Source organism: Cherax quadricarinatus, chromosome 43, assembly GCF_038502225.1.
Source record: "Cherax quadricarinatus isolate ZL_2023a chromosome 43, ASM3850222v1, whole genome shotgun sequence".
NCBI lineage: Eukaryota > Metazoa > Arthropoda > Malacostraca > Decapoda > Parastacidae > Cherax > Cherax quadricarinatus.
In genome coordinates, this window is record NC_091334.1 from 9,916,731 (window position 1) to 9,933,092 (window position 16,362).

General features: G+C 44.3%; 1 protein-coding gene across 1 annotated transcript in view; it reads right to left on the reverse strand.

Annotated features, from left to right (window-relative positions):
* Positions 1 to 2,331: 2,331 nt before the first annotated feature.
* Positions 2,332 to 16,362, reverse strand: part of LOC128694118 (probable chitinase 10) — a 48,333-nt gene continuing 34,302 nt past the window's right edge. The window contains exons 11-21 of the mRNA XM_070093470.1: positions 14,123 to 14,666; positions 11,162 to 11,311; positions 8,022 to 8,173; positions 7,163 to 7,306; positions 6,897 to 7,028; positions 5,769 to 6,020; positions 5,242 to 5,430; positions 4,868 to 5,002; positions 4,368 to 4,538; positions 3,024 to 3,149; positions 2,332 to 2,738 (exon numbers count right to left, since the gene is read on the reverse strand). Coding sequence (XP_069949571.1) covers positions 2,604 to 2,738; positions 3,024 to 3,149; positions 4,368 to 4,538; positions 4,868 to 5,002; positions 5,242 to 5,430; positions 5,769 to 6,020; positions 6,897 to 7,028; positions 7,163 to 7,306; positions 8,022 to 8,173; positions 11,162 to 11,311; positions 14,123 to 14,666 — 2,130 coding nt within the window. The 3' untranslated portion in view covers positions 2,332 to 2,603. The remainder of the gene's footprint in view (positions 2,739 to 3,023; positions 3,150 to 4,367; positions 4,539 to 4,867; positions 5,003 to 5,241; positions 5,431 to 5,768; positions 6,021 to 6,896; positions 7,029 to 7,162; positions 7,307 to 8,021; positions 8,174 to 11,161; positions 11,312 to 14,122; positions 14,667 to 16,362) is intronic.

The window sequence follows — 16,362 nt, forward strand, 5'->3', positions numbered from 1 at the left end:
GCATGAGCTCTTCTAGCCACTGCAGCCAGTGTGTCAACCATCGCTTTGTTGCTTTCATCATACTCTTGCCTTGGCCTCCTGCTGTTCTGTGGTGGGTTATGCATCACTGCTATTACCACCTTGGGACCTCCAGAGTGAAGCGTTCCCGCTATGTAATCACTTTCTTCTCCGCTGTCTCCTCTCTCCAGCTCATCAAAATTCCATCGGTTTTTGATCAGCAGTGCCACTCCTCCACCCCCCCTCCCTGTTCCCTCTGTCTTTTCTCAGGATTTGGTATCCCGTTGGAAAGATGGCATCTGTTATCATACGTGTAAGCTTGGTTTCTGTGAGAGCTATGATGTCCGGTGATGCCTCTTTGACTCTTTCGTGCCACTCCTCCCACTTATTTGTTATTCCATCAGCGTTTTTGTACCATACCTTCAGTTTCCTCTTCAACACTGTGGTTTAGGGGGCCTGTGAGGGTGGGAGATCTGGTAGCGTACTGTGGGTGTTGGGCAGAAGCTGTGAGTATGGATTGTAGTTTGTGTTGGGATGGTGTGATAGGTTGTGGGGTTCTGAGGATAGTTCTGTGTGTGCTTGCCCTTGCTGCTCTGTCCTGCTCTGATTGACCTCTGCTGGTGTGTGTGTGTGTGTGTGTGTGTGTGTGTGTGTGTGTGTGTGTGTGTGTGTGTGTGAGTGTGTGTGTGTGCGTGCGTGTGTGTATGTGTGTGTGTGTGTGAATCGTTGAAAAATTAGACACATGTGCAACTCTTGGGTATCTTTATTGAGGAAACGTTTCGCCACACAGTGGCTTCATCAGTCCTTACAAAGGAGAAACATAAAGAACAGCAGCCGTAGGTGGTGTCACATTTATATATAACACCACCTACGACTGCTGCATCTCTCCTACCTACAGTATATAAGCTACTTCTCCATAGTGGCTTTATCAATACAGTGGCTTTATCCAGTTTCTTTTTCAATACAGATTCTAGGACATAATTAGAAGACAGAAGAACTATATACAAAAGATGAGGTAATCAGTCCCTCAGTCTTGGAGTTAGTGTTCACAGCATCGTGGTGGAGGAGAATCTGGAGCAAAGGCAAGAAGACTGGCGGTTATATAGGCGTCAGTGGATAAGGACGTGTAGCCTATATAACCGCCAGTCTTCTTGACTTTAACTCCAGATTCTCCACCACCACGATGCTGTGAACACTAACTCCAAGGCTGAGGGACTGATTACCTCAGCTTTTGTATATAGTTCTTCTGTCTTCCAATAATGTCCTAGAATCTGTATTGATAAAGCCACTGGATGGCGAAACGTCTACAATAAAGATATCCAGATGTTGCACATGTGTCTTAACAACAACGATAATAATAATAATAATAATAATAATAATAATAATAATAATAATAATAATAATAATAATAATAATAATAATAATAATAATAATAATAATAATAATAACAATAACGACAACAATAAGCTCAGGAATTGATATATTAGAGATGACAGATCTATTATTTAAACCAGAGTGGGTAAAGTGTTGATCAGTGGAGGTTCGGTCTGTCAAACTGACAGACCGAAAATTCATCTGTCAGACCGAAGCTGGTAACTATAGGACTGAAGCTGGTAACTATAGGACTGAAGCAGGTAACTATAGGACTGAAGCTGGTAACTATAGGACCGAAACTGGTAACTATAGGACCGAAACTGGTAACTACAGGACCGAAGCTGGTAACTATAGGACCGAAACTGGTAACTATAGGACCGAAGCTGGTAACTATAGGACCGAAACTGGTAACTATAGGACCGAAGCTGGTAACTATAGGACTGAAGCTGGTAACTATAGGACCGAAACTGGTAACTATAGGACCGAAACTGGTAACTATAGGACCGAAGCTGGTAACTATAGGACTGAAGCTGGTAATTATAGGACCGAAGCTGGTAACTATAGGACCGAAACTGGTAACTATTGGACCAAAGCTGGTAACTATAGGACAGAAGCTGGTAACTATAGGACCGAAGCTGGTAACTATAGGACCGAAGCTGGCAACTATAGGACCGAAACTGGTAACTATAGGACAGAAGCTGGTAATTATAGGACCGAAACTGGTAACTATAGGACCAAAGCTGGTAACTATAGGACCAAAGCTGGTAACTATAGGACCGAAGCTGGTAACTATAGGACCGAAACTGGTAACTATAGGACCGAAACTGGTAACTATAGGACCGAAGCTGGTAACTATAGGACCGAAGCTGGTAACTACAGGATAGCGCCCTCTGTCAAGGCTCCCTGAAGAGCTGTAACAACACATAGGGTTCGGAAAAATAAAACAGGAACAGGTATGAATTCTGTCATTTATTTCAAGGAATTTACTTAAGGAAAACAGTTGCACATGACGGAAAAGATCTCGATACGGCGCAAGGTGTAAATGGCCCTATGATGATACGGCGCAACGTCTCGTTGACTCTATAAACCGGCAACAATAACAAAGAGAGGACGGAGAGCGGTCTAATGAGGCTTCAGGACGAGGTGTTGCAGAGGCAGTGTGAACGGGAGAGCTCCAGGGAGAGGCAGGGTGGTTTGAAGAAGCTTGTAGAGGCAGTGTGAACGGGAGAGGCTTAGGCGCAGTCGTTCTCACAAATGTTGCCGATGGCGCACACTGAGTACGACCAGTCGCAGATGTTAGCGTTGGGGTTGAAGAGAGTGCCTTCTGGACAAATTTCCTCCGTCGCGTCGTAGCCGTTCTCAGTGTTCTGCAAGTAACAATTTTTGTTACTAAAATATCTCGCAGAGTATCGTAGTCACGTGGAAATACACTCAGCTTAAAAAACTACGATTAACATTGTTCACTGGATATACAACATCTATCTTCCTTCAGAATTAAAACTAATTCATTTACACTACTTCCTCTAAAATTAAAACTCATTTACACTAGTTTCTTTTTACATCACGACTATTTAATTTACACGTTCATAGACCTGTTGAGTAGTACTAGTAGTAGTAGTAGTAGTAGTAGTACAAAGAGTTAGGTGACTCACCGGGGCACAGAGGTAGTAGTGGTGACAGTTCTCAGGGTCAGGGTTGAGACCTGGCTTGGAACACACACCGTCAGGTGGAGGAGGACCTCGAGTGGTGGTGGACGGGGTGGTGGTCGCGTCAGGATCCTGCAAGTGGTCAATATCTTGGTATTATAATCATGTCAGGCAGTTCTTGTACTTTAAAGTGAAGTCTGTACACAAGTTATACGTTATGTGGACTACAGAATTTTTTTTATCAGCGTAGAGAGGCAGTAGATGGCTGCTTGTTAAAGCTTTTGTTAGTACAGTAGAGTAATAGAGAACAAAATATTGAGAGAAGTAGGACTTACAAGAGTGGTGGTGGGTGGTGTGGGTGGTGTGGGTGGTGTGGGTGGTGTGAGTGGTGGTGGGTGGTGTGGGTGGTGTGAGTGGTGTGGGTGGTGTGAGTGGTGTGGGTGGTGTGGGTGGTGTGGGTGGTGTGAGTGGTGTGGGTGGTGTGAGTGGTGTGGGTGGTGTGGGTAGTGTGGGTGGTGTGAGTGGTGTGGGTGGTGTGGGTGGTGTGAGTGGTGTGGGTAGTGTGGGTGGTGTGGGTGGTGTGAGTGGTGTGGGTGGTGTGAGTGGTGTGGGTGGTGTGGGTGGTGTGGGTGGTGTGAGTGGTGTGGGTGGTGTGGGTGGTGTGAGTGGTGTGGGTGGTGTGGGTGGTGTGAGTGGTGTGGGTGGTGTGAGTGGTGTGGGTGGTGTGAGTGGTGTGGGTGGTGTGGGTGGTGTGGGTGGTGTGGGTGGTGTGGGTGGTGGTGAGTGGTGGTGGGTGGTGTGGGTGGTGTGAGTGGTGTGGGTGGTGTGAGTGGTGTGGGTGCTGTGGGTGGTGTGAGTGGTGTGGGTGGTGTGGGTGGTGTGGGTGGTGTGGGTGGTGTGAGTGGTGTGGGTGGTGTGAGTGGTGTGGGTGGTGTGGGTTGTTTGAGTGGTGTGGGTGGTGTGGGTGGTGGGGTGATGTGAGTGGTGTGGGTGGTGTGGGGATAACTTGCAAGAGTGGTGGTGGGTGGTGTGGGTGGTGTGAGTGGTGTGGGTGGTGTGGGTGGTGTGGGGATAAGTTGCAAGAGTGGTGGTGGGTGGTGTGGGTGGTGTGAGTGGTGTGGGTGCTGTGGGTGGTGTGAGTGGTGTGGGTGGTGTGGGTGGTGGGGTGATGTGAGTGGTATGGGGATAACTTGCAAGAGTGGTGGTGGGTGGTGTGGGTGGTGTGAGTGGTGTGGGTGGTGTGGGTGGTGTGGGGATAACTTGCAAGAGTGGTGGTGGGTGGTGTGGGTGGTGTGGGGATAACTTGCAAGAGTGGTGGTGGGTGGTGTGGGTGGTGTGGGGATAACTTACAGCAGTAGTGGTGGGTGGTGTGGGTGGTGTGGGGATAACTTCCCCGGTGAAGGTCTCCCTCAGGGTCTTGATAAGATCGAAGGGTCTTTCGTCACAGTAACCCAGGAAGTCATCAGTTTCAATGCTCCACACCATCATACCAGCCAGGTTCATGCTCTTAGCGTAGTCAGCCTGCACGGGTGACAAATATTATTAGCATACCTGGCCGGCACTGGTAAATATTATTAACAATGATGTAAGTATCACGGTTTGTTTTGAGGGCAACTCTGTGGCCGAGTCGGTTTAGCTGTCAGCTTGCTATTGAAAGCACGTCAGTTTAATCCTCTATATTCCCTACACAAACCATTAGCAATTAAGAACGATTCACTTCAGAATATATATCATAGTCCATTTTTTTAATACAGCCAAAACACAGTCCCCTCTCTCTACACAGGGTATTCTGAAAGCTGTTTAATTTTTTTTGTTTTTTTGAGTCCTTTTATAGTGGAGGCATCTCTTACCTTGATGACGCAAGAGTCATGGTCGTCGTAAGAGCACCAGATCCTCTCGTGGTTGTAGCTGTAGGTGTAAGGTTCGTTCATACCTGGTGCTATCTCCACTACCCAGTCACCCTCATCCTTCTGGAACTCACAGATCTGTAAAAAATGAAGTTGAAAGGTGACAATGAACTCCTGATGGTGTTGCATTTCTGCTGAAAGAAAATTGATTGTATTCTTTTACCAGTACTGGTCGCCGTTGCCCAGCGGTGAGAGTAGCGACTCTCATTGCTGAGGTCCAGGTAATAAACCCTGGACATTAACACATAACATGTATTCTCTTAGTCTCACTACACAGGTGACACTTGTTCTCTACGAGGTGTAGAATTCTTTATTACCTCGTTGTAGCCCAGGAAGCCTGGACTCCTGGTGTAAGGTCCAGCTGGTCCTGGCTGGCTGGCAGGGGCGTAGTAACCAGTCTCGTCAGTGCTGTAGTCCAGCTTGTAGCAGCGGCCGTACAGAGGCACTCCCAGAGCGATCTTGGTGCTTGGCATTCCTCCGTCTATCCAGTACCTCACAGCGAAGTCCTGTACGAACACCATCATGTCTTATACAACAGTCAATGTAAATATTTATTGTTGTACAGTCATCGTTACGAGACGTTCCTATTAACCGTATTTCTTGTCTATAAGTATTAATCTTACGACTAATTGTATATGTACTGTATTTTTAGACCATCATAAATGTCTGTTATTTTATATGAATTATCTTCTTACAGGATATACACTGCCTTAATTCTTATGTAAATTTAGGTAAAAATAAGTTTATATATTGCGTAATTGTTCATAATGGATGAACGGAAATTGTTAATGAGAAATATATGTGCAAATAGACGGAAGTTACGTAATACACTGAGTTATGTCACCTGGTTGAGGTAAACGTTATCTCCGGTGTCGTCAGGGTAAGGATAGAGACCAGACTGGTGGTGGGTGTAGGTCTCCCAGGCACCGTGCAGGTCGTACGCCATCAGGTTGACAATGTCTATGTTCTCAGCCATGGCGGGGATGTCGTAGGCTGGGTCGATGGTCAGCTTTCCTGCTGACACAGCAGCCGTCAGGATCATTCCTTCAGCGTGGAGTGCCGTCTTCAGGTCTGACAGAAGGCTGACGAAGTTCTCCTATGGACGAGACACCCAGCAGGTAAATATTACTACCTCGCCATGGAGAAATTTTCTTTGTAACTCAGTAACCCGTTTAGAAAAACAAATGTTATAACGGCACCTTCATGGTACTGGAGACCTCGAGGCTTATTTCCAGGTTAATAAAGTTGACCATGTAAAGATCATCTTGTGGGGCTTATGAGGGAAAATGTACAAGGAGGAGGAGGTGAAGGAGGAAGAGGAGGAGGAGGAAGAGAAGGCGGAGGAAGAGAAGGGAGAGGACAAGGAGGAGGAGGAGGAGGAAGAAGAAGGAGGTGTAAATGTTTAAGAAAGAGACTGTGATCCATTTACAAGTTAAGACAATGTTCTAACCATCTACACAGTCTTTGACTACTGTAGCGCTGTTCATCATTTCCAAAGTCAACAATATCCGCCATAAGGCTTTGCCGCCACAGCCAGGCAAGCTCTGCCATCTATACGTAAAAAAAAAAAAAAACTTATCACGAAGGTTTTTATTTTCTATACACACAAAAAAGTCCACAAATCACTGAAAAAAAAAACTCGGCTAATCAATTAAGCCATGAGAGTGTAAACATTGTCGTAAGAGCATTCGTCATCCCTTCAAGGGAGGGACAACTGTCTTGATGCTGGTGAAGGCCTCTTGATCCAAGGAATTGAAGCTACCCTTCCAATCCTCGGATTGATTCTAATTACTCCTAATTCCTCAGGTACTACAAGACTCATACACTATTTTACTATTAATTTTGCATAAAACTTCTTAATTTTGGTCCTGATCATAGTGCTACAACTACTGCTACCAATACTACTATTACTACCAATACTTCCACTACTGTCACTATTACTACTACTGCTATTGATAATAATAATAATTACCTTGTCTTCTGGGTTTCCTCCACGCTGGGTCGGGTACTCCCAGTCCATGTCCAGACCATCGAAGTTGTGAGTCTTCAGCATCTCAACGGAGGAGTCAACGAAGGTCTGCCTGGTGCCAGCGCTCGCTGCCATCTGAACACACACACAGCATCAATAACATATCCTGAGCTACCTGTATAAATCCTCCTGTATAAGTCACCCCGTGCCTCGTATAAACTCCAGAGATCATAACAGCTCAACAGAACTCAAATAACGATGATATTTACCTGGGAATACTTGGTGGATCCCTCGTTCCAGCCTCCCACGGCCAGGATGGTGACCAGCTCAGCGTTCTTGTCCTTCAGGGCATTGAACCTGTCGTAGGCGCACTTGCCGTAGTTCTCACACAGTTCGTTGTACGGGTCCAATACCTGGTGGGTTGGTTAACGAGGTTTACAAAGCCTGTTGGCTACACAAGGCGTCATTGAGGTTACATGTAACCTGTACACCACCAGCCAAAAATAGGGACTATAGTAAGCTCTCAGCATACATATACACCTCACGGTGTATACTATATCCTGTTTGCAATACCTATACAATACAAATAATTTTTATGGCGCTGGAAAGACACTAAAACTGAGTTTCCCACAGCAGACCAATGTGAATTCGAACGCTACACAACTGACTTCAGAACAGGAAGCTTTCGCTGGCTTACATTTCGCTCTGTGTAGAGAGAGCTTTATCAAGTCGAAAGGGCGAAAGGTTATACCAGTAAAAACGTGTTGTTCTCCACCGTGCCTTTCCATCACATGTTCAGCAAATAAACCCAGTAACAATTTACGAAACTAGTGAAGAATGTGTTTTGATCCGATGTTAGGAGGTTAAGCACCTACGTGGCTTCGAGTGTCCGTGGTTCGATCCCAGGCATAGGTGGAACCGTTGGGCATGGTTCATTACACTTGCTATCAAGAAGCTGAGACCAAGAAATCTGCCTCAACATTATTGAAGATAATATACAACTTTCAGAGAAAGATGTTACTGTTACAACGCCTTGTGAAACATTGCGTTAATAAGAGCTTATTTTACGTCTTCGTTGCGCCCAGATGAGACAGGAGATGCGACTGACAAAGCGCTAGAGGTCCTCACCCTGATCTTGTTGTCTGAGCCGAGTCCAGCGAAGCCGAAGATGAGATGGGTGCAGATGGCCGGGTCGATGTTTTCCACGTCGAACTTGCCGTTGTCTGGCCTGTAGACGGCCCAGGAGCCGTAGTAGCACACCATCACCCCATCACTCGCAGCTGGCAAGGAAACCCTGGTAAGAGCTAAATGTTTTCGCCCATCACACTGAACCTTCCTCAGAAGGAAGACAGTCTGACGTATACAGCAATTTGACACCGAAATTTTAATAATTTTTGCGAGATCGAAAAAATGCATATATGAAACTCCTGATAAATAAATATAAATTATCACGATTTCTAATCAACGTTTTCTCTAAATTCCATTTTGAGTGAAAAAAAGGTATGAGATAAGGGGTATTTTACAGAAAATAATATATATATATATATATATATATATATATATATATATATATATATATATATATATATATATATATATATATATATATATATATATATATATATATATATATATATATATATATATATATATATATATATTTCGCAAAATGTTCATTTTTTTTAGACATTTCCAGAAGATTCTATTTTTTTTTTTGGTGCTAAAATTAAGACATGTGGGAAAACAGATCCAAAATTGCATGTAAGTGAGTTAAAGTTAGGTTGAAAGTTTTCTTTCCTGTTTATATGACTCAAGTGTATATAAGAGCGAGTGAATTACACTCTCGTATGTATACTGAGAGATACACACCTCTGTGTATGTATACACTGAGAAATGCACACCTCTCTGTGTGCATTTCTCAGTGAGGTGAAGTTGGAGGCGGCATCACTGGAGGTTTGTGATACATAGTGTAGAATCAACTTGGTCATCCTTCTCTGTTTGTTCCCCAGCAACATAATCTAAGACTTAACCAAGATATATAAAGCTGAAGTATATCCTGAGCACTTGTATTATATTTATCATTCTTGATATAAAGCCAAGAATTATATTCGCTTTGTTGTGAACACTTATGCACAGTCGCCTCGGCTTTAAATTTCTGCTGACCAGAACTCCTAATTTTTTTTTTCACATTCACTTTGACTAAGATCTCTATTATTCAGTTTATAAGTGTCGTCGTTATTTTCGTTTCTCAGGATCAGAACTCAACATTTGTCTGCCAGGAGCTGCAGCTGTCACTTCTACGACCACAACATGAGCTGCAGCTGTCACTTGTACGACCACAATATGAGCTGCAGCTGTCACTTCTACGACCACAACATCAATCTACCCAGATCTTCCTGCAGCCTTCTAGTGTCCTCGTCAGAATTTATTTGACGATTTATTTTAGTGTCATCGAAAAATTTGCTTACTGTATGTCGCTATTATTCCCTGATATACGTCGTTCATGAAGACTGACCTGTGTGGCACACCGCTGGTAATGGCTCCCTACTCTGACTTCTCCCTATTTATGCAAACTCTGTTATCTAGCTGTCAGTCATGCCTCGATCCAGAAGATAATTTCTCAACATATTCCGTGCGCAGCTACTTTCAACAGTCTTCCGAGTGGGACTTTCAAAGGTCTTACTGAAATCCACACACACAATACTGTGGTCTTTATCTTCGTCTACCGCCTCGAATTCCTTACTAAAAAAATTGGTAAAACTCTGCAGATACTCACTGATCAGATAATGTTATTCAAGTTGACTTCGAACTGCTTCCGCAGTCGTTGAGACCATCAACTTTCCTACAATAAAAGTTAGCCTGACTGATCTATAATTTAAAACTAACTTTCTCTCTCTCTCTCTCTCTCTCTCTCTCTCTCTCTCTCTCTCTCTCTCTCTCTCTCTCTCTCTCTCTCTCTCTCTCTCTCTCTCTCTCTCTCTCTCTCTCTCTCTATGTAAACAGGTCTCACGTTAGTCATTCTCCATTTATTTGGCACGATACCCGTTTGTAGTGATCTGTTGAAGAAACTAATAAATGGTTTATTCCTTACGTTCCTTTACGACATTTGAGAACAGTTAGTCAGGGTTGGTGACTGGCTGGTTGCAAGTTGTCTCTTTGTCTGATGACCAGGTCACTGCTGACTCACCAGGTCACTACTCACTCACCAGGTCACTACTGACTCACCAGGTCACTGCTGACTCACCAGGTCACTACTGACTCACCAGGTCACTACTGACTCACCAGGTCACTACTGACTCACCAGGTCACTACTGACTCACCAGGTCACTACTGACTCACCAGGTCACTACTGACTCACCAGGTCACTACTCACTCACCAGGTCACTGCTGACTCACCAGGTCACTACTGACTCACCAGGTCACTACTGACTCACCAGGTCACTACTCACTCACCAGGTCACTACTGACTCACCAGGTCACTACTCACTCACCAGGTCACTACTCACTCACCAGGTCACTAATGACTCACCAGGTCACTACTGACTCATCTAGCGTCATCTATTTCCCTCTTGATATGTTTTTTTTATAGTTGATGGATTTAGTGGATGTTATATTGATTGAAAAAAGCAAGGAAATAATAGTTAAACTGAGGTGAGTTACACTGAGGTGACGTGAGTTACACTGATGTGACGTGAGTTACACTGAGGTGACGTGAGTTACACTGATGTGACGTGAGTTACACTGAGGTGACGTGAGTTACACTGAGGTGACGTGAGTTACACTGAGGTAACGTGAGTTACACTGAGGTGACGTGAGTTACACTGATGTGACGTGAGTTACACTGATGTGACGTGAGTTACACTGAGATGACGTGAGTTACACTGAGGTAACGTGAGTTACACTGAGGTGACGTGAGTTACACTGATGTGACGTGAGTTACACTGATGTGACGTGAGTTACACTGAGGTGACGTGAGTTACACTGATGTGACGTGAGTTACACTGAGGTGACGTGAGTTACACTGAGGTGACGTGAGTTACACTGAGGTAACGTGAGTTACACTGAGGTGACGTGAGTTACACTGATGTGACGTGAGTTACACTGATGTGACGTGAGTTACACTGAGATGACGTGAGTTACACTGAGGTAACGTGAGTTACACTGAGGTGACGTGAGTTACACTGAGGTGACGTGAGTTACACTGAGGTGACGTGAGTTACACTGAAATGAGTGTATCTTCTGTCATGATGATGAGAGTATATACTGACCTGAGAGGGCCAGCAAGGCGGCCAGCGTTGACAACAATAACAGCTTCATGGTCCTGATGCTCACTGATGCTGCTGATGCCTCGTTTCCAGCATTTATATACTGCCAACTCGAGGCACCGACCTTCTGCAGTATCAGCAACCTTCCCACGAGTTACCCAACACTGTGGGACTGTCCCTGTGGGACTGTCCCTATGGGACTGTCCCTGTGGGACTGACACAGCTGTTGCTTCTTCTCTCACCCCTCACCCACCCACCAAAAGATTTTTTGGGTTGGTACGATGGCCAACAGTCTGACTAATCGCTAACCACATTTGTGAACGGTGAATCAAGCCTCCACCACTTCCTGCGCTGAATTACACCCACCAGGGCTAGCGCAACGCATAAATAAATAAATAAATAAATAAATAAATAAATAAATAAATATATAGATAACTTAGGTATAATATACATTTGTCAGTACTCAATAATAGCTCCTGTTGAGACAGAAACACACGAGATAAATTGGCCTGTATATTTCGATCCCCTTCTGGGATCCTTCTCAGCAGATACATATATGAATGAGAACAAGAATATATAGGGAAGGTTACACCTCACCCCGTACAGGTGAGTGTATGGACGTGTCTAGCAGTGGCTGAGTGAGAAGACAGGTACTGAAGTACAGGTGAGTGTATGGACGTGTCTAGCAGTGGCTGAGTGAGAAGACAGGTACTGAAGTACAGGTGAGTGTATGGACGTGTCTAGCAGTGGCTGAGTGAGAAGACAGGTACTGAAGTACAGGTGAGTGTATGGACGTGTTTAGCAGTGGCTGGGTGAGAAGATAGGTACTGAAGTACAGGTGAGTGTATGGACGTGTCTAGCAGTGGCTGAGTGAGAAGACAGGTACTGAAGTACAGGTGAGTGTATGGACGTTCGTTAGCAGTGGCTGGGTGAGAAGATAGGTACTGAAGTACAGGTGAGTGTATGAACGTGTCTAGCAGTGGCTGAGTGAGAAGACAGGTACTGAAGTACAGGTGAGTGTATGGACGTGTCTAGCAGTGGCTGAGTGAGAAGATAGGTACTGAAGTACAGTAGTACAGGGTAGGAAGTTCCTTTGTGTTATATAATCCCTGATGTTGGGTGTTAGGTTGGACGCTGGTGTTGTGTGTTAGGTTGGACGCTGCTGTTGTGTGTTAGGTTGGACTCTGGTGTTGTGTGTTAGGTTGGACTCTGGTGTTGTGTGTTAGGTTGGATTCTGGTGTTGTGTGTTAGGTTGGACGCTGGTGTTGTGTGTTAGGTTGGACGCTGGTGTTGTGTGTTAGTTTGGACTCTGGCGTTGTGTGTTAGGTTGGACTCCGGTGTTGTGTGTTAGGTTGGACGCTGGTGTTGTGTGTTAGGTTGGACTCTGGTGTTGTGTGTTAGGTTGGACTCTGGTGTTGTCTGTTAGGTTGGACTCTGGTGTTTTGTGTTAGGTTGGACTCTGGTGTTGTGTGTTAGGTTGGACGCTGGTGTTGTGTGTTAGGTTGGACTCTGGTGTTATGTGTTAGGTTGGACTCTGGTGTTGTGTGTTAGGTTGGACTCTGGTGTTGTGTGTTAGGTTGGACGCTGGTGTTGTGTGTTAAGTTGGACGCTGGTGTTGTGTGTTAGGTTGGACTCTGGTGTTGTGTGTTAGTTTGGATGCTGGTGTTGTGTGTTAGGTTGGACGCTGGTGTTGTGTTAGGTTGGACGCAGGTGCTGTGTGTTAGTTTGGACGCTGGTGTTGTGTGTTAAGTTGGACTCTGGTGTTGTGTGTTAGGTTGGACTCTGGTGTTGTCTGTTAGGTTGGACTCTGGTGTTTTGTGTTAGGTTGGACTCTGGTGTTGTGTGTTAGGTTGGACGCTGGTGTTGTGTGTTAGGTTGGACTCTGGTGTTATGTGTTAGGTTGGACTCTGGTGTTGTGTGTTAGGTTGGACTCTGGTGTTGTGTGTTAGGTTGGACGCTGGTGTTGTGTGTTAAGTTGGACGCTGGTGTTGTGTGTTAGGTTGGACTCTGGTGTTGTGTGTTAGTTTGGATGCTGGTGTTGTGTGTTAGGTTGGACGCTGGTGTTGTGTGTTAGGTTGGACGCAGGTGCTGTGTGTTAGTTTGGACGCTGGTGTTGTGTGTTAAGTTGGACTCTGGTTTTGTGTGTTAGGTTGGACTTTTGTGTTGTGTGTTAGGTTGGACGCTGGTGTTGTGTGTTAGGTTGGACTCTGGTGTTGTGTGTTAGGTTGGACTCTGGTGTTATGTGTTAAGTTAGACTCTGGTGTTGTGTGTTAGGTTGGACTCTGGTGTTGTGTGTTAGGTTGGACTCTGGTGTTATGTGTGATTTGTGTTTGTAGCGGCAGTGTGATTTGTGTTTGTAGCTGCAGTGTGATTTGTGTTTGTAGCTGCAGTGTGATTTGTGTTTGTAGCGGCAGTGTGATTTGTGTTTGTAGCGGCAGTGTGATTTGTGTTTGTAGCTGCAGTGTGATTTGTGTTTGTAGCTGTAGTGTGATTTGTGTTTGTAGCTGCAGTGTGATTTGTGTTTGTAGCGGCAGTGTGATTTGTGTTTGTAGCGGCAGTGTGATTTGTATTTGTAGCTGCAGTGTGATTTGTGTTTGTAGCTGTAGTGTGATTTGTGTTTGTAGCTGCAGTGTGATTTGTGTTTGTAGCTGTAGTGTGATTTGTGTTTGTAGCTACAGTGTGATTTGTGTTTGTAGCTGCAATGTGATTTGTGCTTGTAGCTGCAGTGTGATTTGGGTTTGTAGCTACAGTGTGATTTGTGTTTGTAGCTGCAATGTGATTTGTGTTTGTAGCTGCAGTGTGATTTGTGTTTGTAGCTGCAGTGTGATTTGTGTTTGCAGCTGCAGTGTGATTTGTGTTTGTAGCTGCAATGTGATTTGTGTTTGTAGCTGCAGTGTGATTTGTGTTTGTAGCTGCAGTGTGATTTGTGTTTGTAGCTGCAGTGTGATTTGTGTTTGTAGCTGCAGTGTGATTTGTCTGTAGCTGCAGTGTGATTTGTGTTTGTGGCTGCAGTGTGATTTTTGTTTGTAGCTGCAGTGTGATTTGTGTTTATAGCTGCAGTGTGATTTGTGTTTGTAGCTGCAGTGTGATTTGTGTTTGTAGCTGCAGTGTGATTTGTCTGTGTAGTTGCAGTGTGATTTGTGTTTGTAGCTGCAGTGTGATTTGTGTTTGTAGCTGCAGTGTGATTTGTGTTTGTAGCTTCAGTGTGATTTGTCTTTGTAGCTGCAGTGTGATTTGTGTTTGTAGCTGCAGTGTGATTTGTGTTTGTAGCTGCAGTGTGATTTGTCTGTAGCTGCAGTGTGATTTGTGTTTGTGGCTGCAGTGTGATTTTTGTTTGTAGCTGCAGTGTGATTTGTGTTTGTAGCTGCAGTGTGATTTGTGTTTGTAGCTGCAGTGTGATTTGTGTTTGTAGCTGCAGTGTGATTTGTCTGTGTAGTTGCAGTGTGATTTGTGTTTGTAGCTGCAGTGTGATTTGTGTTTGTAGCTGCAGTGTGATTTGTGTTTGTAGCTGCAGTGTGATTTGTCTTTGTAGCTGCAGTGTGATTTGTGTTTGTAGCTGCAGTGTGATTTGTCTTTGTAGCTGCAGTGTGTTTGTGTTTGTAGCTGCAGTGTGATTTGTCTTTGTAGCTGCAGTGTGATTTGTGTTTGTAGCTGCAGTGTGATTTGTGTTTGTAGCTGCAGTGTGATTTGTGTTTGTAGCTGCAGTGTGATTTGCGTTTGTAGCTGCAGTGTGATTTGTGTTTGTAGCTGCAGTGTGATTTGTGTTTGTAGCTGCAGTGTGATTTGTGTTTGTAGCTGCAGTGTGATTTTTGTTTGTAGCGGCAGTGTGATTTGTGTTTGTAGTTGTAGTGTGATTTGTCTTTGTAGCTGCAGTGTGATTTGTGTTTGTAGCTGCAGTGTGATTTGTGTTTGTAGCTGCAGTGTGATTTGCGTTTGTAGCTGCAGTGTGATTTGTGTTTGTAGTTGCAGTGTGATTTGTGTTTGTAGCTGCAGTGTGATTTGTGTTTGTAGCTACAGTGTGATTTGTGTTTGTAGCTGCAATGTGATTTGTGTTTGTAGCTGCAGTGTGATTTGTGTTTGTAGCTGCAGTGTGATTTGTGTTTGTAGCTGCAGTGTGATTTGTGTTTGTAGCTGCAGTGTGATTTGTCTGTAGCTGCAGTGTGATTTGTGTTTGTAGCTGCAGTGTGATTTTTGTTTGTAGCTGCAGTGTGATTTGTGTTTGTAGCTGCAATGTGATTTGTGTTTGTAGCTGCAGTGGGATTTGTGTTTGTAGCTGCAGTGGGATTTGTGTTTGTAGCTACAGTGTGATTTGTGTTTGTAGCTGCAGTGTGATTTGTGTTTGTAGCTGCAGTGTGATTTGTCTGTAGCTGCAGTGTGATTTTTGTTTGTAGCTGCAGTGTGATTTGTGTTTGTAGCTGCAGTGTGATTTGTGTTTGTAGCTGCAGTGTGATTTGTGTTTGTAGCTTCAGTGTGATTTGTGTTTGTAGCTGCAGTGTGATTTGTGTTTGTAGCTGCAGTGTGATTTGTGTTTGTAGCTGCAGTGTGATTTGTGTTTGTAGCTGCAGTGTGATTTGTGTTTGTAGCTGTAGTGTGATTTGTTTGTAGCGGCAGTGTGATTTGTGTTTGTAGCTGCAGTGTGATTTGTGTTTGTAGCTGCAGTGTGATTTGTGTTTGTAGCTGCAGAGTGATTTGTGTTTGTAGCTGCAGTGTGATTTGTGTTTGTAGCTGCAGTGTGATTTTTGTTTGTAGCTGCAGTGTGATTTGTGTTTGTAGCTGCAGTGTGATTTGTGTTTGTAGCTGCAGTGTGATTTGTGTTTGTAGCTGCAGTGTGATTTGTGTTTGTAGCTGCAGTGTGATTTGTGTTTGTAGCTGCAGTGTGATTTGTGTTTGTAGCTGCAGTGTGATTTGTGTTTGTAGCTGCAGTGTGATTTGTGTTTGTAGCTGCAATGTGATTTGTGTTTGTAGCTGCAGTGTGATTTGTGTTTGTAGCTGCAGTGTGATTTGTGTTTGTAGCTGCAGTGTGATTTTTGTTTGTAGCTGCAGTGTGATTTGTGTTTGTAGCTGCAGTGTGATTTGTGTTTGTAGCTGCAGTGTGATTTGTGTTTGTAGCTGCAGTGTGATTTGTGTTTGTAGCTGCAGTGTGATTTGTCTGTAGCTGCAGTGTGATTTGTGTTTGTAGTTGCAGTGTGATTTTTGTTTGTAGC